General features: G+C 45.0%; 1 protein-coding gene across 6 annotated transcripts in view; it reads left to right on the top strand.

The window, feature by feature from the left end:
• The window catches only part of LOC106563157 (serine/threonine-protein kinase ULK1), a 51,182-nt gene extending 30,916 nt beyond the window's left edge, over positions 1 to 20,266 (top strand). For 2 of the 6 annotated variants that reach the window (XM_014128422.3, XM_082958143.1), the window contains exons 13-26: positions 2,070 to 2,232; positions 2,436 to 2,499; positions 5,200 to 5,286; positions 6,367 to 6,501; positions 11,107 to 11,261; positions 11,747 to 11,997; positions 12,151 to 12,454; positions 14,782 to 14,904; positions 15,119 to 15,300; positions 15,428 to 15,606; positions 15,837 to 15,955; positions 16,194 to 16,351; positions 16,776 to 16,911; positions 17,339 to 20,266. In XM_014128422.3, coding sequence (XP_013983897.2) covers positions 2,070 to 2,232; positions 2,436 to 2,499; positions 5,200 to 5,286; positions 6,367 to 6,501; positions 11,107 to 11,261; positions 11,747 to 11,997; positions 12,151 to 12,454; positions 14,782 to 14,904; positions 15,119 to 15,300; positions 15,428 to 15,606; positions 15,837 to 15,955; positions 16,194 to 16,351; positions 16,776 to 16,911; positions 17,339 to 17,394 — 2,112 coding nt within the window. In that variant the 3' untranslated portion in view covers positions 17,395 to 20,266. Of the gene's footprint in view, positions 1 to 2,069; positions 2,233 to 2,435; positions 2,500 to 5,199; positions 5,287 to 6,366; positions 6,502 to 11,106; positions 11,262 to 11,746; positions 11,998 to 12,150; positions 12,455 to 14,781; positions 14,905 to 15,118; positions 15,301 to 15,427; positions 15,607 to 15,836; positions 15,956 to 16,193; positions 16,352 to 16,775; positions 16,912 to 17,338 lie in introns of those variants that run through there. The other 4 variants (XM_014128423.3, XM_014128424.3, XM_045689944.2 and 1 more) reach the window with 4 other exon arrangements.
• Positions 20,267 to 26,012: the final 5,746 nt, after the last annotated feature.

The following is a 26,012-nucleotide window of genomic DNA, read 5'->3' as shown; positions in this document are numbered from 1 at the left end:
AGTTTAAAAAAAAGCATAATGAATGGATTATTTTGACTATAACAAAACTGACCGGTATGATTTTATTAGTAAAGAAAGGACATAGGCCCAAAACTACAGATGACAACTTTACCATATTACAAAATGAATGTCTGAACACATTAAAGAACAACAGTAACACTAACAGAAACATAAAAATGTTCACAATCTGTCAATCAATGGTGTTTACATTTTGTGTGTTCTCATGCACATATTGGACAATACGTGGTGGTTGTATGTCCCTTGCAAATATATGCACTACATTTATGGCACATAATGCTCGTTTTGACATCTCTTGGTGCACACAGATTGCACCTCCTTCCTTTTGTCTCTTCTGTCTCTGGCGGCCATAGATCTAGCTTCTGGCCCTTGTATATCTTTCACCAATCCAGCAGAGGATGGTGTTGGAGGAAGGTGTTGGCGCTTTTGAATGAGGGGTGCCACCATGGCTTTCCCCAACTCTTCTAGGAATAGTCTCCTCTTGAAGAATTTCCCCTGCTTCCAGCCTGGATTCACCTCCATCCACACCACAAACACGTTGTAGGCCGACACATCCAGGATGTTGAAGAACACAACCATGTGCCATTATCCTCTTACAAGAGTATGTGCCAGTAACCTGCAAAAGTGCAACAATCAGTAAATAAAATAATGAGTACATACAAGTGATACTTCATGTCTTGCATAGTAACGTGAAAAATTGCATCAAAGCATTGTTTTAATTTATCACATCTAAAACATTTTTACATATTCAAATGAATAGAATTGACTCCATATTGTTCACAAATTCAATGAGCATTTCACCAAACAACAACATGTCTTGTTTTTATGGTGCAGATAAAACAATCTGGTTATAGAAAAGAAAGTTACATACCCCTTTGTTCCTGTTGTAATCCAGGACAGTGTTGGGCTTCTTGTCCTCCCAGGTACTCACAGCGGCATCCCGGTGCAGAGTTGTCATCAGGAGCACATTCTTCTTTATCTTCAGGCAGTAGGACACGAGTGTGTCTATCGGTGAAGGCAGATTTAGAGGAAAAACGATCCCGGTCCTTGGTAGTGAGTAAGGCAGGAGGCAACTCAGACCTGTTCCTTCTGACCGTCCCCACCATGGTCATTTTCTTTTGGAGCCGCTCCTGACCAAGAGCATATGAGGTGAAGAAATTGTCACATGTTATGTTGTGCCCCTGGAGACATTTTACATTTTAGTCATTTAGCAGACGCTCTTATCCAGAGCCTGCAGTCATTTCCAGGACTACCTCTTCCCCTGGTTCCTTTCGGGAACACCGTCAGCAGGTTTCCCAGTGAAAACCTGCATGTTCCAGGCATAACTTGTCCTGCCATCACATGCTGCCCGTATCTTTATTTCATATTTAGACGGTTGGCTTGGCATGTACTGTTTGAATGGGCAGTGTCCCCTAAAAGCGACCAGATGCTCACCCACTGTGATGTCTGGACTTAGGTTATAGATGAGTGGCAGGCGCTCCACCCACTTGTGCCAAACCTCTCTGATCGCTGCCAACTTGTCTTGTTGGCGGCTGGCCTGGTCTTGCATCACGGTTTTCGAAGCGACTCACCCGTGAAAACACGTGAAATGTCTGGAGACTCCGGGATGCTGGCCTTCTAGGCAGAGTTGCAAATAATAAGTAATATCTCAGACTGGCCAATAAAAAGAAAAGATTAGGATGTGAAAAAGAACACAAACACTGGACAGAGGAACTCTGCTTAGAAGGCCAGCATCCTGGAGTCGCCTCTTCACTGTTGACAATGAGACTGGTGTTTTGCGGGTACTATTTAATGAAGCTGCCAGTTGAGGACTATGAGGCGTCTGTTTCTCAAACTAGACACTCTGATGTACTTGTCCTCTTGCTCAGTTGTGCACCGTGGCCTCCCACTCTTTCTATTCTGGTTAGAGCCAGTTTGCTTTTCTTTCAAAAACAAGGACATTTCTAAGTGAACCCAAACTTTTGAATGGTAGTGTACTACCGGTAGTGTACTATATAGTGGGTTGTTCAGAGTCAGTGCTGTGGTCATAGTTCCTCTCTCTCTCTCTGTAGCAGTCTCTGGCTGAGGTCCAGCAGCTCCGCGCCAAGACCCTTGCCTCCCCTACCCAGGATGCCCCAGGCTTTCTCCTCAAGGACTCGTCTGGAGGAGGCTGCAGCAGCAAGAACTCCTCTTGTGACACAGATGACTTTGTCATGGTGCCCGTCCACTTTCCCAGTAAGCGCATCCTCATTCCTCAACCACTAAGTGGTGTTCTTGTAGCGCTTCAGTCTGTCATGTGTATAGAATCCAGAGATTGTGAGAGAAGTTGTTTAGATGAAGGTATAATAGCAGTGTAGTCCACTTTCTGAGATGATTCTGAGGTTCATCTATTTGGCTGTATGGTCATTCCTCTTTTACATGTTGCCATGGTTTCTCAGCAGGTGAGCTCACCTGTGACGGGCCTACTGGGAAGGTGTTCCACGACAGTCTGATGAACAGCGGGTGAGTTTAATGGACATGGTCTTTAGAGATGGGGGCAAAAATCGATACAGTTACATATCGTAATATTATTTAGGATGATTTTACACTGAACAAAAATATAAACGCAACCTGCAACAATTTCAAAGATTTTACTGAATTACAGTTCATCTAAGGAAATCAAGTCACTTTAAATAAATTAATTAGGCCCTAATCTCTGGATTTCACATGACTGCTAATACAGATATGCATCTGTTGGTCATAGAAACCTTTAAAAAAAAAAAAAAAAAAAAAGTAGGGGCGTGGATCAGAAAACCACTCAGTATTTTGTGTGACCACCATTTTCCTCATGCAGCACAACACATCTCCTTCACATAGAGTTGATCAGGCTGTTGATTGTGGCCTGTGGAATGTTGTCCCACTCCTCGTCAATGGCTGTGCGAAGTTTCTGGATATTGGCAGGAACTGGAACACGCTGTCGTACACGTCGATCCATAGCATCCCAAACATGCTTAATAGGTGAGTATGCAGGCCATGGAAGAACTGGGACATTTTCAGCTTCTAGGAATTGTCTACAGATCCTTGCGACATGGGGCTGTGCATTATCATGCTGAAACATCACGTGATGGCGGCGGATGAAAGGCACAACAACGGGCCTCAGGATCTTGTCACGGTATCTTTGTGCATTCATATTGCCATCGATAAAATGTAATTGTGTTCGTTGTCCGTGGCTTATGCCTGTCCATACCATAACACCACCACCATGGGGCAGTCTGTTCACAACTTTTGACATCAGCAAACCGTTCGCCCACACGCCATCTGCCCGGTAGAATTGAAACCAGGATTAATCCGTGAAGAGCACACTTCTCCAGCATGCCAGTGGCCATCAACAGTGAGCATTTGCCCCCTGAAATCGGTTACGATGTCAAACTGCAGTCAGGTCAAGATCCTGGTGAGGACAACGAGCACGCAGATGAGCTTCCCTGGAACAAAGGGGGGTCAAAATCAAAAGTAACAGTCAGTATCTGGTGTGGTCACCAGCTGCATTAAGTACTGCAGTGCATCTCCGCCTCATGGACTGCACCAGATTTGCCAGTTCTTGCTGTGAGATGTTACCCCACTCTTCCACCAAGGCACCTGCAAGTTTCCAGACATTTCTGGGGGGAATGGCCTAGCCCTCACCCTCCAATCCAACAGGTCCCAGATGTGCTCAATGGGATTGAGATCCGGGCTCTTCGCTGGCCATGGCAGAACACTGACATTCCTGTCTAGCAGGAAATCACGCACAGAACGAGCAGTATGGCTGGTTTCATTGTCATGCTGGAGGGTCATGTCAGGATGAGCCTACAGGAAGGGTACCACATGAGGGAGGAGGTAACGCACAGCGTTGAGATTGCCTGCAATGACAACAAGCTCAGTCCGATGATGCTGTGACACACCGCCCCAGACCATGACGGACCCTCCACCTCCAAATCGATCCCGTTCCAGAGTACAGGCCTTGGCATAACGCTCATTCCTTTGACGATAAACGCGAATCCGAACATCACCCCTGGTGAGACAAAACCGCGACTCGTCAGTGAAGAGCACTTTTTGCCAGTCCTGTCTGGTCCAGCGACGGTGGGTTTGTGCCCACAGGTGACGTTGTTGCCGGTGATGTCTGGTGAGGAGCTGCCTTACAACAGGCCTACAAGCCCTCAGTCCAGCCTCTCTCAGCCTATTGCGGAGAGTCTGAGCACTGATGGAGGGATTGTGCGTTCCTGGTGTAACTCGGGCAGTTGTTGTTGCTATCCTGTATCTGTCCCGCAGGTGTGATGTTCGGATGTACCGATCCTGTGCAGATGTTGTTATACACGTGGTCTGCCACTGCGAGGATGATCAGCTGTCCGTCCTGTCTCCCTGTAGCGCTGTCTTAGGCGTCTCATAGTATGGATATTGCAATTTCTTGCCCTGGCCACATCTGCAGTCCTCATGCCTCCTTGCAGCATGCCTAAGGCACGTTCACGCAAATGAGCAGGGACCCTGGGCATCTTTCTTTTTGTGTTTTTCAGAGTCAGTAGAAAGGCCTCTTTAGTGTCCTAAGTTTTCATAACTGTGACCTTAATTGCCTACCCTCTATAAGCTGTTAGTGTCTTAACGACCGTTCCACAGGTGCATGTTCATTAATTGTTTATGGTTCATTGAACAAGAATGGGAAACAGTGTTTAAACCCTTTCCAATGAAGATCTGTGAAGTTATTTGGATTTTCACAAATTATCTTTGAAAGACAGGGTCCTGAAAAAGGGACGTTTCTTTTTTTGCTGAGTTTATATATCTATCTATCTATGTATCTATAGCTCAGCTGTTCCTGTGCCAAAACTCAGGTATCTTTAATTCCATAGCTTTTTCTTCTTTTTAAATAGTAAGCCATGTTTTCAGCGCTTTTATTTCCATGACTGATCAAAATGTATTTTCCCATGCTGTTTCTTGTCTCTCTGCAGCAGACTTACACTGAGCAATATGTTTGGAACATCAAATTGCAATAAAATCGCAGTATTGAATTGCTTTACATATAGAATTGTGGGAATTGCAATACATATCGTATTGGCACCTAAGTATCGCAAGGTCCCCGGCAATTCCCAGCCCTAACATTGGTCTTATGTGGGCACCTGTACACAATGCTGTTGGGTAATGCCAATGTGAAACCGGCTCAAGAACAATCCCAAACTCTTGTCTCCTCCTCCTCAGCTCTCTACTGGCCTCTGGTGGCCTGGGCAGTCAGGGCAAGACCCCACCCCACTCCCCCTCCTACAGTGGCTCCCGCAGTCCCATCAGGTAAGAGCTGATCACACTCTTACTGGAAAGGGATTCACTTATTCTCAGTGTTCAGACATACTAAAACCATGACATGCTAACGCCAGTTCTCTCAGTCTGGCAGCTGGGTGAGTCAATGTGTATTGTGCACTGGAAGCCCAGGCCAATGATACCCTTCTAGAGTAGGGGGATTCGTTTGTAAGGCTTGATGACAAAAATATGTTAGGTCAGTAGTAGTGATGGGTACGGCTGTTACGGTGACCATATTACCGCCACACCGGCGGTCCCAAGTCATTTGACCGCAGTCAAATTCCACGTGACCGTTTAGTCTCTGATGCTGCTGATGGTCATTAGTAGCCTACCAAACTTGCTAACTGCCTGGTACTCAGCACTCTGTCGCTCTAATCACTCTGACATCAGCAAATGTAGTCTTATCAAACACTTCATGAGAGCCCATGAGCTCATGTTGCACAACATTTCTTTAGGCTATGCAATTGTGTGAGAGAACAGAGTTTTGATGGCCTCAATTAAAAAGAGCAGGATCCCATTCTACAGGCTAGGCCTACTACAGTGCATTCGGAAAGTATTCAGACCCCTTCACTTTTTCCACGTTTTGTTCCTTTACAGCCTCAGTCTACACAGCAAAAAAAAAAGAAATTTTTTAAGATAGTGAGCCAATATGTTTTCAGCTCTTATTTCCAGGACTGATTTAAAACAATTTTTCTCTCTGCAGCAGTGAGCAATATTTTTGGAACATCAAATAGCAATAAAATTGCATTATCAAATCGGAATCTGTATAGAATTGTGAGAATCACAATACACATCGTATCAGCACCTAAGTATCGTGATTAATATCGTGTCGTGAGGTCCCTGGCAATTCCCAGCCGTATTCAGTAGGTCAAGCTGATCATCATCATCTCTACCAAAGCAATCACAAATCAAGGGCTCACATTGCTCTCTTTCTCTCACTCTCACTATTACATAATGTTTTGTTGGTTACTATTCTGTCAGTATTTTTGCTGTTTCACTCTCTTTGTTAATGCATTGATCAGACAGGGAATGGTTAAACGTAGCTAACTCTCGCTTTCTCTCTTCTTTCAGTCGGCCAAGTGAGTTCTCTGGCAGTAACTGTGGTAACTACGGTCAGTCGGTGCCCATTCCTGTTCCCACTCAGGTCCCCAACTACCAGCGCATGGAGCAGAACCTTCATTCCCACAGCCATGATGGCTCCCCACAGTCAGTATATACATACACTGAGTGTACAAGGCATTAAGGACACCTTCCTAATATGAGTTGCACACACCCCCTTTGCCCTCAGAACAGCCTCAATTCATCAGGGCATGGACTCTACATGGTGTCGAAAGTGTTCCACAGGGATGCTGGCCCACAAGGATGCTGGCCCACAGGGATGCTGGCCCAAGTTGGCTGGATGTCCTTTGGGTGGTAGACCATTTCTGATACACACTGAAGCTGTTGAACGTGAGAAAACCAGCAGCGTTGTAGTTCTTGATGGCGCCGGAGGAGATAGCTTCCGTTTTACAGTCCCCGAACCAATTGTGCAATTGTGTTTTTTTGCGTTACTTGTAACTTATTTTGTACATAATGTTTCTGTCACCGTCTCTTATGACCGAAAAGAGCTTCTAGATATCAGGACAGCGATTACTCAGAAAGAGACAGAGATATCGGGGACGTAGGCCCAGGTGCCTTGTAAGGATCCAACGGCAAGTGGGTAATCTGCCTTTACCATCGGTCCTATTAGCCAAAGTACAATCATTGGATAATAAAATAGACAAACTACGATCATGTATATCCGACCAACGGGACAATAAAAACTGTAATATCTTATGTTTCACTGAGTCGTGGCTGAACGACGAGATGAATAACATACAGCTGGCGGGTTATACACTGTATCGGCAGGATAGAACAGCCGCCTCTGGTAAGACAAGGGGTGGTGGTCTATGTATATTTGTAAACAATAGCTTGTGCATGAAATTTAATAGTAAGGAGGTTTTGGTGGAGTATCTCATGATAAGCTGAAGACCACACTATTTACCAAGACAGTTTTCATCTATATTCTTCATAGCTGTCTATTTACCACCACAAACCGATGCTGCCACTAAGTCCGCACTCAAACGCTCATACAGAGGCGGCGTTCCTAGTGGCCGGGGACTTTAATGCAGGCAAACTTAAATCCGTTCTATCTAATTTCTACCAGCATGTTAAATGTGCAACCAGAGGGGAAAAAACACCATTAGACCACCTTTACTCGACATACAGAGACGCGATTAAAGCTCTCCTTCGCAATCCATTTGGCAAATCTGACCATAATTCTATCCTCCTGATTCCTGCTTACAAGCAAAAACTAAAGCAGGAAGCACAAGTGACTCGATCAATAAAAAAGTGGTCAGATTAAGCAGATGCTAAACTACAGGACTGTGTTGCTAGCACAGACTGGAATATGTTCCGGGATTCTTCTGATGGCATTGAGGAGTACACCACATCAGTCACTGGCTTCATCAATAAGTGCATCGATGACGTCATCCCCACAGTGACTGTACGTACATACCCCAACCAGAAGCCATGGATTACAGGCAACATCTGCACTGAGCTAAAGGGTAGAGCTGCTGCTTTCAAGGAGCGGGACTCTTACCCAGAAGCTTATAAGAGATCCCCCGATGCCCTCCGACGAACCATCAAACAGACAACATGTCAATACAGGACTAAGATTGAACCCTACTACACCAGCTCCAATGCTCGTCAGATGTGGCAGGGCTTGCAAACTATTACAGTCTACAAAGGGAAGCACAGCCGCGAGCTGCCCAGTGACAAGTGTACACTATGCTCGTTTCGAGGCAAGCAACACTGAAACATGCATGAGAGCATCAGCTGTTCTGAACGGCTGTGTGATCACGCTCTCTGTAGCCGATGTGAATAAGACCTTTAAACAGACGGATTACCAGGACGTGTACTCCGAGCATGCGCTGACCAACTGGCAAGTGTCTTCACTGACATTTTCAACCTGTCCCAGACTGAGTCTGCAACATGTTTCAAGCAGACCATCATAGTCCCTGTGCCCAAGAACACTAAGGTAACCTGCCTAAATGACCACCGACCCGTAGCACTCACGTCTGTAGCCATGAAGTGCTTTGAAAGGCTGGTCATGGCTCACATCAACACCATCATCCCAGAAACCTTAGACCCACATAATTTGCATACAGCTCCAACAGATCCACAGATGGTGCAATCTCTATTGCACTCCATACTGCCCTTTCCAACCTGGACAAAAGGAACACCTATGTGAGAATGCTGTTCATTGACTACAGCTCAGCGTTCAACACCATAGTGCACTCAAAGCTCATCATTAAGCTAAGGACCCTGGTACAAAACACCTTCTGCAACTGGACCCTGGACTTCCTGACGGGACACCCCCAGGTGGTAAGGGAAGGTAGGTAACAACACATCCGCCACGCTGATCCTCAACTCAGGGGCCCCTCTAGGGTACTTGCTCAGGCCCCTCCTGTACTCCCTGTTCACTCATGACTGAACGGCCAGGCACGACTCCAACACCATCATTAAGTTTGCCAATGACACAACAGTGGTAGACCTGATCACCGACAATGATGAGACAGCCTATAGGGAGGAGGTCAAAGACCTGGCCGTGTGGTGCCAGGATAACAACCTCTCCCTCAACATGATCAAGACAAAGATGATGATTGTGGACGACAGGAAAAGGAGGACCGAGCACGCCCCGATTCTCATCGACAGGGCTGAAGTGGAGCAGGTTGAGAGCTTCAAGTTCCTTGTTGTCCACATCACCAACAAACTATCATGGTCTAAATACACTAAGGCAATTGTGAAGAGGGCACACAAAAGCCTCCGGAGACTGAAAAGATTTGGCATGGGTATTCAGATCCTCAAAAAGTTTTACAGCTGCACCATCGAGAGCGTCCTGACTGGTTGCATCACTGCCTGGTATGGCAACCGCAAGGCACTACAGAGGGTAGTGCATACGGCCTAGTACATCACTGTGGCCAAGCTTCCTGCCATCCAGGACCTCTATACCAGGAGGTGTCAGAGGAAGGCCCTAAAAATTGTCAAAGACTCCAGCCACCCTAGTCATAGACTGTTCTCTCTGCTAATGCACGACAAGCGGTACCGGAGTGCCAAGTCTAGGTCCAAAAGGCTTCTTAACAGCTTCTACCCCCAAGCCATAAGACTCCTGAACATCTAATCAAATGCCTACCCAGACTATTTGCAATGCCCCCCCCCCCCCCCCCCCCCCTTTACGCTGCTGCTATTCTCACTTTAACTCTACCTACATGTACATATTACCTCAATTACCTTGACTAACCGGTGCCCCCGCACATTGACTCTGTACCGGTACCCCCTGTATATAGCCTCGCTGCTGTTATTTTACTGCTGCTCTTTAATTATTTGATACTTTTATTTTTTCGATTTTTTTTACTTGTCTATTTTTTACTTACCGTAAATTCCGGACTATAAGCCGCAACTTTTTTCCCAGGCTTTGAACCTCGTGGCTTAAACAATGACGCGGCTAATATATGGATTTTTCCCGCTTTCAAATTTTTTTCTAAAAAAAAACACATTCTGTGACGTGCTCAGTTTTTTGCCGGCATGAAGCTTTCATTAGACCAATGGAATTGCCGAACGGGTTAAGGTCAAACAACTTTTTTGTTTACTGTTTAGATTAAATCGAGCGCTCTCAAACTTCCCATCATTCTGATTACGGTAGTCATTTTGTCACCCTCATCATGGCAAAGACACGGAGAAATGCATATGATGCAGCTTTCAAGTTGAAGGCAATTGATCTGGCTGTTGGAAAAGGAAATAGAGCTGCTGCACGGGAGCTTGGTCTTAATGAGTCGATGATAAGACGTTGGAAACAGCAGCGTGAGGAATTGACTCAGTGCAAAAAGACAACTTAACCTTACTGCAATTTTTTTATTTTTTGTTACAAGCCGTGTTTCGTTAAAGCCTATTTATTTTTGTTACAAGCCGTGTTTCGTTAAAGCCTATTTATTTTTGTTACAAGCCGTGTTTCGTTAAAGCCTGTGTAAAGTTCATTTGTTTCAATGTACCGGTAGGCACCTGCGGCTTATAGACATGTGCGGCTTATTTATGTTCTAAATATTTTTTTATTTTTTTATTCAGTGGGCTTATATTCAGGTGCGCTTAATAGTCCGGAAATTACGGTAACATCTTTCTTAACTGCATTGTTGGTTAAATGGCTTGTAAGTAAGAATTTCACTGTAAGGTGAAATGTTGTTGTATTCGGCGCATGTGACTGATTTGACACAAACCCGTGCACCTGGCACCTACTAACATAACCCATTCAAAGGCACTTAACTCAGTGCTAGAGGCGTCACTACAGACCCTGGTACGATTCCAGGCTGTATCACAACCGGCCGTGATTGGGAGTCCCATAGGGCGGCGCACAATTGGCCCAGTGTCGTCCGGGTTAGGGTTTGGCCGAGGTAGGCCGTCATTGTAAATAAGAATTTGTTCTTAACTGACTTGTCTAGTGAAATAAAGGTTCAATAAAAATAAAAAATACAATTCATCTACACTGATTGAAGTGGATTTAACAAGTGACATCAATAAGGGATCATAGCTTTCGACTGGATTCACCTGGTTAGTCTGTCATGGAAAGATCAGGTGTCCTTAATGTTTTTTACACTCAGAATACATGCACATGCATTACTTACACACACAAGCTTATATAAACACAGTCTCTTCTGTGGCACAGTAGTAACATTGCTAGCTTGGAGATAACAGGGAATATTGTCTTATTTTGTGACTATGTTCCTCCCCCCGCCACAGGCTGTCTACCCTGGTGCGCCGCTGCAGCAGCAATAGTTCCCTGGGATTCGGAAGGACTGGCCCATCGCCGCCTTACCCAGGAGGCCACGGGACCTTAGCTGGCCCCCGCAGGCTGTCTGTAGGAGGGGCCAGACCCTTCCAGCTTTCTCCTCAAGGTCTGTCTGCCAGAGTGCATTGATGTGTCAAAATGTCCCCTCTTCTTTCTTTCCTCTCCTTAATTTTTCTTGTCTCCCTCTCTCGTCTCCCTCTGTGTCTGAAGTGGGCACCATCCCTGAGCTGCCAGGGCAAGCACGCCCGTTGGACACGGGCAGCGGGGGTCGCGGGGCGGAGGTGGGAATCCGGGGTTCCCCTCCCTCCTTCCCTGTCCGTCGCGCCAACTTTTGGGCTGACTGTTTTAGTGTTTTGTTAGTGGTGGAAATGGTTAAACTGGTCAGGGGCATTGGGGAGTTGCTCTGTGGTAGACCAAGGCTATTCACTTCCTGTTGGCTTGATCAGAGGGGTTTTAACCTGACTTAAAGGAACCATCACCTTTAGATGTTTTACTTCCCTGTGTCTTTCCTTCAGCTGTATAGTTAGTAACTCATCTTGATAATGTAAAGATGACATTGTGCTGTAACTTCTAACCCCTGTCCATCTCCAGCTCTCCAATTCCCCGACACACGGCCTCCCCCTCAGCAGCAAGGCCTGGGCACCCGGCTCCACAGCGCCCCCTGTCTCTTGGAGGCCACTAGTGGTGGCGGCAGGCAGAAGATCAGGAAGCAGCACTCTGACCCCGTGGTGGCCAACCTGCAGGCCGGCATGATGGCTATGCGGCCCTTGCACTCCTCCCCCAGACTGTGTGAACTCATGCAGCGCAGCCCCCTCCCCACCATCCTGGGATCCCCCTCTAGAGTGAGTTCATGTTTAGGACGCAGCTAGTACAACGCCTGTGTTTTAGAGGAAACTGAACTCTTCAGCAATTGTACTATTGCTTTAAACAATCAATTCCACTGTCTATAGTCTCTCGACTCTACTTTGCATCTGACACTGATATCCTGTCCACAGGCCATACCACCCTTTGAGTTCCCCAAACCTCCCAGTTCCCCCAACCTGGTGACTTTCTTGGCCCAGCAGGGTCTGGTTCTGGCCCCGCCCGGCAGCAGGGCTGCCTCAAACTACAGGTACCCAGGACAGCCACCTACTGGCCAGCTTGGGCAATACAGCCAGAGGACTACAGAGGACAACAAGGGCTTCAGCAGATCTCAGAGTGCAGGTCGTCTGTCTGACATGCTGCTGATGGCTGCGTTTGGAGGACCACTGGGGGAGCAGGGCAGCAGTGAGAACCTCAACTCAGACAGAGACATCACAGGTGGGCATAGTAAACCTATTCACCAAGTCTTACCCTTCAGTAATTGTCTACCTGAATGACTAAAGCATAAAGAGCTGTTATGTTCACCAACTGAGGATGACTAGATAGTTAATATCACAGTGACTGGCTTGGTTTTTCCTTTGTATGGATGTGGGTCACTCCGTATAGATCTGTTTGGGGGTTAGAATTTGGAGCTTCCAAGGTCAGCAGAGCTGTGCATATTTCCTCACTTCTTTTTTAGACTGGGGTCACAGTATCAATTGGGTGAAGTTCCACAGGAGTCAATTCCAACACAAAACTTTTTAATGGATGACTGCGCTTCCTGATTTGGATTTGTGTTGGTGGTTCATTAAGAAACGCTAGCGGCCATGACTGAAGGCAAACGAGTTGTCTTGGGGGTGTGGTTTTATGTGGGTGTGTGGTTTTATGTGGGTGTGTTATGTTCGAATATCGTATCATGGCAGGTACTGTTTGTCCCTACTGAATCACCGTAGCAACAACATGGCCAGCCACTTCTTCAAAATAATAGCTTCCTTAAAATCTATCATGAAGAGAAAGTCTGGCTGCGAGCTGAAAACTGATTTCTGAGAACAATAACATGTCTACAACTTCATCTGCAAGCTGCCAAACTATCTTAAATAAAGCACAAGCTACGCACTGTTTATTAGTGCCCAAAATCAATTGCTAGCTAGCTAGGTTCCAACTTGTGCATTTGTCAATGAAGCTAGCAAGTACAGTAGTAGCTAGCAGGCACATTGAGTAGCCAGGCCACAATTGGTTTATCAAGTCACTGGCGAGTGATGGCGTTTGGGCGCCGTTTTTATATATATATTTTTTTTTATTATGATTAAACATTTTTGTGTCTTTTTCGCCCCAATTTCATGATATCCAATTGGTAGTTACAATCTTGTCCCATCGCTGCATCTCCCCTACGGATTCGGGAGAGGCGAAGGTCGAGAGCCATGCATCCTCCGAAACACCACCCTGCCAAGCCACCCTGCCTCTTGACACACTGCTCGCTTAACCCAGAAGCTAGCCGCATCAATATGTCGGAGGAAACACCATACAACTGGCGACCGTGTCAGCGTCCATGCTCCTAGCCTGCCACAGGAATCGCTAAAGCGCGATGGGACAAAGACATCCCGGCCGGCCAAACCCTCCTCTAACCCGGACGACGCTGGGCCAAATGTCCGTCGCCTCATGGGTCTCCCGGTCACGGCCGGCTGCGACACCACCCAGGATTGAACCCGTATCTGTAGTGACGCCTCAAGCACTGCAGTGCCTTAAACCGCTGCGCCACCACTAGAACCTTCTCACTACCTATGACCAGAGTGTGTGTCTGTCTGACAGTGTTGTATAGGGAATAATGTTACAAAACAGGTTGCGGGGGGACACGATGCTTGCAAATGGGTTTTGGAATATTGACAAGTTGCAGTTTTGATACAAATGCGCTCTGATCATCTCAATTCTAATTTTGCCCCAAAAAGTGGCAGACTCGAGTGATTGGCACTATCAAACATCAGCAAGTGAGCACTCCATAAAGGGCTTAAGGGTTCTTTCAACATAACATTGGTGAGGTGTTGTCTTATGTAAACAAGCCTGAGGCGCCGTGTAATGGGCAGGTCTGTCTCACTGTCTGGAGGTTCTGGCTGCTATGATTGGATAGAGCACGCACAGTGCAATCAGCACAGCTGCTTATCTCGTATTAGTGGGCATGGGCAAATTGGCATGATTGTAATCCATACCCACCCCTCCAGTAAGTCGTGACTAACTCACTTACAAAACTCAGTTTTAGACGAGACTGACTTTATGACCAAAATTATCCTATGTACACTTTGTAGTCAATTTTGACACTATTTTCAGACTCATCAATGCCACATAGGCTGTTTAAAACCAGAGAAGTTGGTTCTAAGGTTCTGATGACTGTTGTATTTTTGAGATAATTATGTATTCTTTTTTGTTTTTGCTCAATCTGATTGGGTGGGCCTGGCAGGGCCCCAGTGGGTGGGGCTGTGCCCACCCAAGCCTACTCCCCTGCTCTAATGGAACATTGCTTTTTTCTATAGGAACTGAAATGTGTTTCTACAGCTCACACATCGGTGCGTAGAGAAACATTATGTTTTGAATATCCCTGTTGTAGGTTTTGAATGGGGAAGGTAAAGGTTGTACGTCTACTGCTCTGATAATATGGGCAAACAGGACTTTTAAAGCAGTAACACTAACTACCAGGCCAAATTACTAACTTGCTCCACTGCATGTAGCTAGGTCATTACCGTGATTCATCCTCCCTGTGTTATGTCTGATGAGTTCTGTGTCTCTGTCCTCAGTACCCTCTGGTGGTGGAGTCATGGCAGCAGGCTCAGCCCGCCCAGCCCAGGTTGTGTTCACTGTGGGCTCCCCACCCAGCGGCAGCATCCCTCCACAGCCCTCCAGGACCAGACAGTTCTCAGGTGAGATGATTGGCTCAGCAGCTAGGTGTCATTGCTCCACACAGCATCCAAATACATTATAGTGTCCTAGGGATGCTGATCTTAGTGGCAATGATATGCACAATACACTACTCTGTGTCAGTTAAACGACTGTCAGTTTAGACTAAGTGCCATCAAGGGCCTGTTCTGAGGTACTTTCCATGCTCTAACCACAAAACCACTTATTTCTATACAGGCTCCTCCAGCTCCATAAGCCCAGTGGGGTCCTTCACCAGCCGATTTCAGACCGGTACCTATCTGGATGGCTTTGAGGGTCCTTCCAGACCACGCTACAGCTTCACAGACCCAATTACGGCCAACATGGGGGGACCTGTTAGCTTCCTGGCCCCTGAGCTGCCAGAGGAGACACTGATGGAGGTGAGAGGAGGAGTAGGGGTTGGGATGTGGGGTTGCTGCTGAACGCCCATCTCCCTGTAGGCTATATTTTATGACGTTCAATGTGCGTGACCTCGTCTCTCTCTCCCTCTGTCTCTCTTGAGTGCAGCAGGAGCACACAGATACCCTGAGGAGCCTGCGCTTCACCCTGGACTTTGCCCGCTGTCTGATGGAGGTGGCAGGGGTCAGGGGGGCTGGGGCGAAGCACGGGGACACCTCCCCGCCCTCCCTCCTGCAGCAGCAAAGCCTAGTGGCTGACCAGATCAGCTCCCTCAGCCGGGAGTGGAGGTGAGAGCCACCAGCTAATGAAGCTAAACCATTGTTACTGAAACAACTTTGTCTAGAGTCTTTTGATGGAATATGAGATCTTTACAAATGGATGATAACAGCGAGTCAGCCTTGGTTACTGTTCACTTTGAGATTCAGAGACACCTTGCAATGACTGTAGCGGCAGCTACAAAATCATGACTTGTGTGTGTGTGTGTGTGTGTGTGTGTGTGTGTGTGTGTGTGTGTCAGCTATGCCGAGCAGCTGGTGTTGTACATGAAGACTGCAGAGCTTCTGTCGTCTGCCTTGCACACAGCCATGGAGCGCGTCAAACAGGGAAAACTGTACCCCTCTTCTACTGTCAAACAAGGTGAGACCCAACAACTTTAGAACACGTCTGATTAAAAGCCAACATTTACAGAAGGATTTAACATTACACTCAAATGGCAGATAAATCATTAAAAAAAAATGTAATGAGTCCAATCCTGCTGTGGAGTAGGACTTCTCTCTCTCTCTCTCTCTCTTTCTCTCTTTCTCTCTCTCTTTCTTTCTTTCCAACGTGAACACTGCTCCACTCTCAGCCCTCTCCTCTGTGACTATGTGTTTAGTGGTCAAGAGGCTGAACGAGCTGTACAAGTCCAGCGTGTCGTCCTGCCTCTCCCTCAACGCACGGCTGGAGCATTTCTTCTCCCGCAAGCACCGTCTCATGGACCACGTCAATACCATCACCGCCGAGAGGCTGCTGTTTAGTCACACTGTTCAGATGGTGAGGGAGACACTGTGTTCAGCTCAACTGTTTCTGTCATCTCAGCATCTGGGGCCATGTTTATCAAGCTTCTGTGAGCAGGAGGTCTTATCTAGGATCCAGTCCATGTAATCTTATTCATTGTAACCTAAAAGGCAAAACTGATCCCAAATCAGCACTCCTACTCTGAGATGCTTTATACGGCCCCTGATCTCTTCTTCGCCCTCTACTCGGCTTGTGGTTGACTCGTTGCACCATTTATACAGCTACATGTTTAAGATCACTGTATATAGTGGGTAGCTGTAGTAAGGTGATATTTCAATAATAGCTCGTTGCTATTATTCAGCCATACTGCCAAATGGAATCCCATGCTGTATTCAAACCCATATACAAACCTTTATCGTGCCATTTTTCCTCTCTCCTCCCTGCCCCCCCCCCCCCCCAGGTGCAGGCTGCTGCTCTGGATGAGATGTTCCACCAAGGAGAGGCGTCGGTGCTGCGCTACCACAAGGCCCTGCTGCTGATGGAGGGCCTGTCCCTGCTCCTCACCGAGCAAAACGACATCCTCAGCGTCAGCAAGTGTGAGTCACCTCAGAACTTTCACCTCTGACCCGTCACATCCATTAAGCCTGAACTGCAGTAGCGTATCTGTATTTTTTTTAAACATTTTACAATGTAGTCATTTTGCAGACTGTTATCCAGAGTGACTTACAGGAGCAGTTAGGGTTAAGTGCCTTGCTCAAGGGCACGTTGCCAGATTTGTTCACCTTGTCGGCTCGGGGATTTGAACCTGCATCCTTTCTGTTCATCTCTGTCTGGCCCAACACTCTAACCATTAAGCTACCTGCCTCTAGGCTACCTGTATAAAACATGACTTTATTTCCATGACTACACAAAGGTAATTGGACACTTTTGGCTGTTCTTTTTTACTTACTGGTAGTTTAGTGAGTTGACCCTTTCACAACATCAATCGATGAATAATACTACTTCTACTTTCTCTCTCGGCAGGTAAGGAATGCATTGAGCGTCGCCTCACAGCTCTACAGTCAGGGCTATGTGTTTGAGGACTGCTCAGCACCCGTGATGCTGCTATGCTATGATGTCACTCATTCTGGACCGGCACCACCATGCCCATTCAACCTCCCAACCAACTCCGTATCTTCCCCCCACCCTCTAGTTTCCATGGAGATGTCAGCCGGTGGGGGGGGGGGGTGTGTGTGTGTGTGTGTGTGTGTGTGTGTGTTAAGAAGTGCCTGTAGTCTGGACTGGGTAGACTCTGGACTGGTGGTCTCTGTGTCTGCCCCACCACCAAGCACTCTTAGGTGAACTGATGTTGGAGATGAAGGGCTTGTGAGGGAGCAACTACACACTCCTCTGTGTGTCAGACAGGACCCCACTAAATGGACTGACTCTCTGCAGAGCCACACACACACACACAGCCCCTTACCGTCTGGAACGCTACCCTGACCAATCACAGTCAAGCTGTCTGCAGGACGATGCTACTGCAGTCGCGCTCCATTTAGTCCTGTCAGTAATTCAGTGCAAAGCAATCACAAATTAACCTTCACTCCTAAGACATGAGGTCTCACTATATAAGAAGCCACTCAGTGTAAAAATATAATATATCATTTTTGCTGTGTTTTTCAGGGAAACCAGAAGAGTTTAAGAACGTTAACCCAATTGCATGGCCTGTCACAGCCCACTGGCCTGTGTGTGTCCATTTTGAGTTGTATGTAGAAAATAGGTCATTTTAAGTTATGGACCTTGCCTGGGATAGAACCATGTATAGGTGCTGTTACAGAAGTGTTTTACTTTTTTTTTATCCCTGTTTATGACACTTTATTGATGCTTCATTTGCCATATTAAGAGTGAGAATGTTGCCCAGTAGGTAGATTGTTGGACCATAGACAGGAGAATCTAGAAAGGATTGCTGTCTGTGCCACTGGGCCTTTGACAGGATATTAAATATAGACAGGAAATGGGCCTCGCTGAGCATTTCCCTTTGACCAGTGTTTGATATGGCAGCCATGTTGGAAGAACAGCTGGAACCACATACTCCCCATTCAGCTTTTTAGTCAGAGTGCTTGAGATGAATCATCATCTTATTATTTCCTAAAGTTGTTCTTAACCAGTAAAAAGACAGGAATATCACTTTGTAGACAAATTAGACAAATTAATATTGCCCAGATTGGAAAAGAAACCTATTGCCACTGATCTCTGACCAAACACATGAGATTTAGTTGAGCTTTATTTATTTAATATTTTCCCATTCAAACCTCTTATGGAGTACAGCCGTCACAATCAGTTTCAATGTAGGTCTGCTTGTAAAACTTGTTAGCAGTAGAGGTGCCGGACTGGACTTCACCTGTCAAAGACTACTGGTGTTAATGCACTTTGTTGAGGTTTATCAGTACTGTACAGAAAGAAGAGGGCGGGGGTGGTGAGTTATAAGATGTACATGAAACATATATGTTCAGTTTTTCATGTACATGCTTGGAGTGAATTTTGTTTTGGGAGTTATTTCTATGGTTTTTATTGTAGTTTTAGGCAGTTTTGTGTTAGGTTTATTCATTGTCAGATGTTGAAGTGTGATGGTTGTCTTAATCTTGACAGGGAAATGTCATAAGCTATTAAACTTTGAAAGGTGCCTTTGAAGAAGGAAAAAAAAAGAAGAAAAATGCTAAATGTGTAACTGAAAAAAATATTTTTGTTGTATTGAGTAGCCAAAATGAGGACTGATGCTTGTGTTGGATTTTGAAAAGCAGTACAGTTTATTGAATTGTAGTGGATCGGTTGTGGAATTTATATTAGAGGTGGGTGGATATTTCCCTAACCACAGCTTGTATCCTCAACATTAACCAATAGGGGATAGACAAAATATCTCACTGTGCAATGGATCGGTGGTTAGAGGCAACCTCTACCCACTTGAAGAAGCTTGTGTGTTTTGTGTATGCATTTGTGTGAAACTGTTTGAAAGAATGAATGAATGGCTTTTATATTTCCTTACTACAGGGAACTAACAGAAACAAGGGCAGGGAAGCATTTTCCCCTGTGAAGATTGTCTGAATATTCTGGTTTGCCCATAGATGCTTTCTTGCCTTTTTCCTTTCACCAGTCAGCAAAATGTACAAAAAAAGAATCCCAATCTGAAATTCTGTTGCACAAGCATACAACATAAATGTCTAGTTTATATTATACATCCCAGATGAATGGTGTGGTCATGTCTAGTGATTCATATGGCTTTCATCACCTGATCAGTTGTTATAAAATGGGAAATGTTCAATGAGTGGCTGGTAGCAAGGCAATGGTAGACCTTTTGGTTTTTTATGCATGCGTCACTTTTTTGTTTTGTTTCTTATGACCAGTAGCCTAGCAGCCATCCTAATGTTGTGTAAGAATCTAAAGCAACATATGTCATGTAAGTCACTCTGTAGAAGGATGACAACTTACAGGGCTGGTTGATTGAAAAGGCCCATGAAGTAAAAGCTTGATCTGCACTCCAGTGCTTACGTGACACTAATGATACCCACTATTTCCATAATGGATAACACTGAAAACAAGGTTTTGCCAACTTAAGACGTTTGCCGTTTTGCTTTTGGCATTATAAGTGCAGTACACCTGAAAGTTTCTTCCACACTGCTGATTTGAATATTGACCATACTATCTCAGTATCACTTGTACATAAGGATAGTAAATTAAGTTATTTCTCTGAATGTGTATATATTACAAAGCATGGACAGAATTTCCCCACCCATCCAAAGAAAAGTATTAGAAATAGAAACTTTCCCTACTATCAATTCTAGACTGTTGTTGGAGCTATATCTCTGACTGTACATTTAAGCCTGTAAAAAGGAGAAAAAAACTATACACTATTACAATGTCTGTGTGAACATTTCTGGTTTGAAAGGCGCTGCAGAAATAAAATTGTGAAAGGAATTAGGTTGTGTATGTTGATTTTTACTGGTGGTTCTTTCTTGAAAATGAGGTTCATACTTCTGGAGCTGAGGTAGAAAATGTATTTTATTTATTTGAAAGGATGTTAATAGCTTACTTCTACAATTATTACGTTGATATGCTAATTGTAACCATTGGCATGTTACAATTTCAAGGTGTCTTTAGTGGTAGCCATGCAAACAGCAGCACTTCTTTGCGCTTGCACCAATGACCGTATGGCAGGGTTCATCAACTACAGTACATTCAACTGCAGGATGCTTTTAAAAAATATATATATTGTAGCATATGTTCAGGGGGCCGGAACATAATTACAAATAATACAAATTGACCACGAAAAGGCCAAACGGATATACACTGAACAAAAATATAAACGCAACATGTAAAGTGTTGGTCCCATGTTTCATAAGTTTAAATAAAATATTCCAGAAATGTTCCATTCGCACATAAAACGTATTTCTCTGATGTTGTGCACAAATTTGTTTACATCCCTGTTAGTGAGCATTTCTCCTTTGCCAAGATAATCCATCCAGCTGACAGGTGTGGCATATCAAGAAGCTGATTAAACAGCATGATCATTACACAGGTGCACCATGCTGGGGACAAAAAATGGCCACTCTAAAATGTGCAGTTTTGTCACACAACACAATGCCACAAATGTCTCAAGTTTTGAGGGAGCTGATGAAACTGGGTTTGCACACCCGAAGAATGTTTGCACAAACTGTCAGAAACCGTCTCAAGCAAGCTAATCTGCGTGCTCGTCGTCCTCACCAGGTTCTTGACCTGACTGCAGTTCGGCGTCATGACCGTCTTCAGTGGGCCTTCGATGGATGAATCCTGGTTTCAACTGTACCGGGGAGATGGCAGATAGTGTGTATGGCGTCATGTGGGTGAGCAGTTTGCTGATGTCAGCGTTGTGAACGGAGTGCCCCATGGTGGTGGTGGGGTTATGGCATAACTACAGACAATGCACACAATTGCATTTTATCGATGGCAATTTGAATGCACAGAGATAACGTGACGAGATCCTGAGGCCCATTTTCGTGCCATTCATCCGCCGCCTTCACCTCATACTTAAGCATGGTAATGCACGGCAAGGATCTGTACACAATTCCTGGAAGCTGAAATTGTCCCAGTTCTTTCATGGCCTGCATACTCACCAGACATGTCACCCATTGAGCATGTTTGGAATGCTCTGGGTTGACATGTACAATAGCGAGTTCCAGTTCCCGCCAATATCCAGCAACTTGGCTCAGCCATTGAACTAGAGTGGGACAACATTCCACAGGCCACAATCAACAGCCTGCGCTGCATGAGGCAAAAGGTTGTCACACCAGATACGGACTGATTTTCTGTTCCATGCCCCTAACTTTTTTTAAATTAGGAATGTAGTGAAGTAAAAGTTGTCAGAACTATAAATAAAGGTACCCCAAAAAACAACCTAAGTAATACTTTAAAGTATTTTTACTTAAAGTACTTTACACCACTGCCTGCATTCACCTGGTCAGTCTATGTCATGTAAAAAGCAGGTGTTCTTATTGTTTTGTATACTCAGTGTACGTGATCATAAAAAAAATGTAAGCAAGGTTCAAAATTATTGTTTTAATCAAATATTACACTGAACAAAAATATAAATGCAACAATTTCAAAGATTTTACTGAGTTACAGTTCATATAAGGAAATCAGTCAATTGAAATTAATGCATTAGGCATTAATCTATGGATTTCACATGACTGGGAATACAGATATACATCTGTTGGTCACAGATACCTTTAAAAAAAAAAGTGCTTTTTACTCTTTACATTTTCCCTGACACCCAAAAGTACTTGTTACATTTTGAATGCTTAGCAGGACAGAAAAATAGTCAAGTATGACAATTGGGTACTTTTTCTACCACTGAATCCAGGTGAAAGCAATAATCCCTTATTGATGTCATTTTTTAAATCCACTTTAATCAGTGTAGCTCAGGGCTCTACAGCCCTGTTGCTGGAGAGCTACCCTCCTGTGGGTTACAACAGAATACAACAGGTGTAGATTTTACAGTGAAATGCTTACTTACAAGCCCTTAACCAACAATGCAGTTTTAAGAAAAATAAGTGTTAACAAAGTATTTACTGAAATAAACTGAAGTAAAAAAATCATTATATATATACACTGCTCAAAAAAATAAAGGGAACACTTAAACAACACAATGTAACTCCAAGTCAATCACACTTCTGTGAAATCAAACTGTCCACTTAGGAAGCAACAGTGATTGACAATACATTTCACATGCTGTTGTGTAAATGGAATAGACAACAGGTGGAAATTATAGGCAATTAGCAAGACACCCCCAATAAAGGAGTGGTTCTGCAGGTGGGGACCACAGACCACTTCTCAGTTCCTATGCTTCCTGGCTGATGTTTTGGTCACTTTTGAATGCTGGTGGTGCTTTCACTCTAATGGTAGCATGAGACGGAGTCTACAACCCACACAAGTGGCTCAGGTAGTGCAGCTCATCCAGGATGGCACATCAATGCGAGCTGTGGCAAGAAGGTTTGCTGTGTCTGTCAGCGTAGTGTCCAGAGCATGGAGGCGCTACCAGGAGACAGGCCAGTACATCAGGAGGCGTGGAGGAAGCCGTAGGAGGGCAACAACCCAGCAGCAGGACCGCTACCTCCGCCTTTGTGCAAGGAGGAGCAGGAGAAGCACTGCCAGAGCCCTGCAAAATGACCTCCAGCAGGCCACAAATGTGCATGTGTCTGCTCAAACGGTCAGAAACAGACTCCATGAGGGTGGTATGAGGGCCCGACGTCCACAGATGGGGGTTGTGCTTACAGCCCAACACCGTGCAGGACGTTTGGCATTTGCCAGAGAACACCAAGATTGGAAAATTCGCCACTGGCGCCCTGTGCTCTTCACAGATGCAAGCAGGTTCACACTGAGCACGTGACAGACGTGACAGAGTCTGGAGACGCCGTGGAGAACGTTCTGCTGCCTGCAACATCCTCCAGCATGACCGGTTTGGCAGTGGGTCAGTCATGGTGTGGGGTGGCATTTCTTTGGGGGGCCGCACAGCCCTCCATGTGCTCGCCAGAGGTAGCCTGACTGCCATTAGGTACCGAGATGAGATCCTCAGACCCCTTGTGAGACCATATGCTGGTGCGGTTGGCCATGGGTTCCTCCTAATGCAAGACAATGCTAGACCTCATGTGGCTGGAGTGTGTCAGCAGTTGCTGCAAGAGGAAGGCATTGATGCTATGGACTGGCCCGTCCGTTCCCCAGATCTGAATCCAATTGAGCACATCTGGGACATCATGTCTCGCTCCATCCACCAACGCCACGTTGCACCACAGACTGTCCAGGAGTTGGCGGATGCTTTAGTCCAGGTCTGGGAGGAGATCCCTCAGGAGACCATCCGCCACCTCATCAGGAGCATGCCCAGGCATTGTAGGGAGGTCATACAGGCACGTGGAGGCCACACACACTACGGAGCCTCATTTTGACTTGTTTTAAGGACATTACATCAAAGTTGGATCAGCCTGTAGTGTGGTTTTCCACTTTAATTTTGAGTGTGACTCCAAATCCAGACCTCCATGGGTTGATAAATTGGATTTCCATTGATTATTTTTGTGTGATTTTGTTGTCAGCACATTTAACTATGTAAAGAAAAAAGTATTTCATAAGATTATTTCTTTCATTCAGATCTAGGATGTGTTGTTTAAGTGTTCCCTTTATTTTTTTGAGCAGTATATATATATATATATATATATATATATATATATATATATATATATATAGAATGAAATAAATAATTAAAGAGCATCAATAAAATTAAAAGAGCAACAATAAAACAATAAAATAACAGCAACGAGGCTATATACAGGTGTACTAGATTAGGGTTGGAATGAAAACCTACAGGACAGTAGCTCTCCAGGAACAGGGTTAAAGAGCTCTTGTGTAGATGAATGGGAGGAGACCGGTTAAAGAAGGATTTTTAAGCCTTGAGACAATTGAGACATGGATTGTGTATGTGTGCCACTCAGAGGTTGAATGGGCCAGACAAAAATGTAAATGCCTTTGAACGGGGTATGATAGTGGGTGCCAGGCGCACAGGTTTGTGTCATGAACTGCAATGCTGCTGGGATTTTCATGCTCAACCGTTTCCTGTGTGTATCAAGAATGGTCCACCATAGAGACTAACATGGGAACAGGATCAACAGTCTACAGCAGGGATCATCAACTACATTCAGCCGCGGGCCATTTTTTTTCTTGAGCGGATGGTCAGGGGGCCGGAACATATTTAAAAATAATTTGTAGACAGAATTGACCACAAGAAGTCCAAACAGATAAATCTTGCTTACATTTGTATACGATCACATATATCTCTCTTATGTGTGGGAATACTTTGGAAGAGATTTCCTAAATTAAAATCCCTTGGAGCTGGTGTTTTAACAGTCCTTTCTGTCTACCATTTTATTTTATTATAAAAAAAAATACGTTTGTTTTGTTTTGCCCAGAAAACTTGAGGGGCCAAATAAAATTACCCGTGGGCCAAATTCAGCCCGTGGGCTGCCAGTTGGAGAACCCTGGTCTAAAGGAACAGGCAGTACAGTATAAAATACGTTTTTGGGGCGGAAATATGTAATGTGTGGAGCATTATTGGTTGCTCCACACATGATCAAATAGGCTACAACTGGGGGAAAAGCGTCCTGAAGCGGCATAGCAAGCCCAATTGTTCGCATATTTAACTAAATCCGTGCCATCTGAGGTGAAGAGTGAAATAAAACCAGACTGACATATGTATTTTTTATGTTCATGTTGTAAATGTTAATGTGTTGTAAATGTTCATATGTGGCAATAATCAGCTGTAGGCTACAGATTTATGCCAGTGCTGTGCTGAGCAGACCATCCTGCTGGGGTCTCTGTCCTCATCCAGCCTTAATCGATATACATTTAGGTAATTTATACTGACCAAAAATGTTACGAGAACATACAACAATTTCAAAGATTTGACTGAGTTACAGTTCATATAGGGAAATCCGTCAATTGAAATAAATCCATTAGGCCCTAATCTATTGATTTCACATGACTCGGCATGGATGCAGCCATGGGTGGGCCTTGGAGGGTATAGGCCCACCCACTTTGTAGCCAGGCCCACCTACTGGGGAGCCAGGTCCAGCCAATCAGAATGAGTTTTTCCCCACAACAGTGTTTTATTAAGGACAGAAATACTTCTCAATTTCTGGGATTTTTTATTCCAGCTCATGAAATGTGGGACCAACACTTTACATGTTGTGTTTATATTTTTGTTCAGTGTAGAATACCCTCTTATCCAGAGTGACTTAGACCTAGAGTCAGTGCATTTAACTAAAATAGGTGAGACAACCACATATCACAGTCGCATATGGCATTACTGAAATTATTTTAAATACTTCCTAAACAAACACAGCCTACATATTTCTACATGCAAAAATGAGCACGGGATGGGACTGGATTGGTTTTTATCAGGAAGGAACAAGAAGGTTCTGGTGTTATAGAAATGTTGCAGGATCAGGACAGAACAGGAAAACAATTGACAGGACAGTAATGAATTTTCACCCCTGTGTCAACCTCTACTCCACCACCCAAAGGACATCCAGCCAACCTGACACAAGTGCATTGGAGTCAACATGGGCCTATGGAACGCTTTCGACACCTTGTAAAGTCCATGCCCCCAACGAATTAAAGCTGTTCTGAGGGCAAAGGTGAT

Source organism: Salmo salar, chromosome 11 (assembly GCF_965601325.2).
Source record: "Salmo salar chromosome 11, fSalSal1, whole genome shotgun sequence".
Taxonomy (NCBI): domain Eukaryota; kingdom Metazoa; phylum Chordata; class Actinopteri; order Salmoniformes; family Salmonidae; genus Salmo; species Salmo salar.
This window is presented reverse-complemented; position numbering and strand designations above follow the sequence as displayed.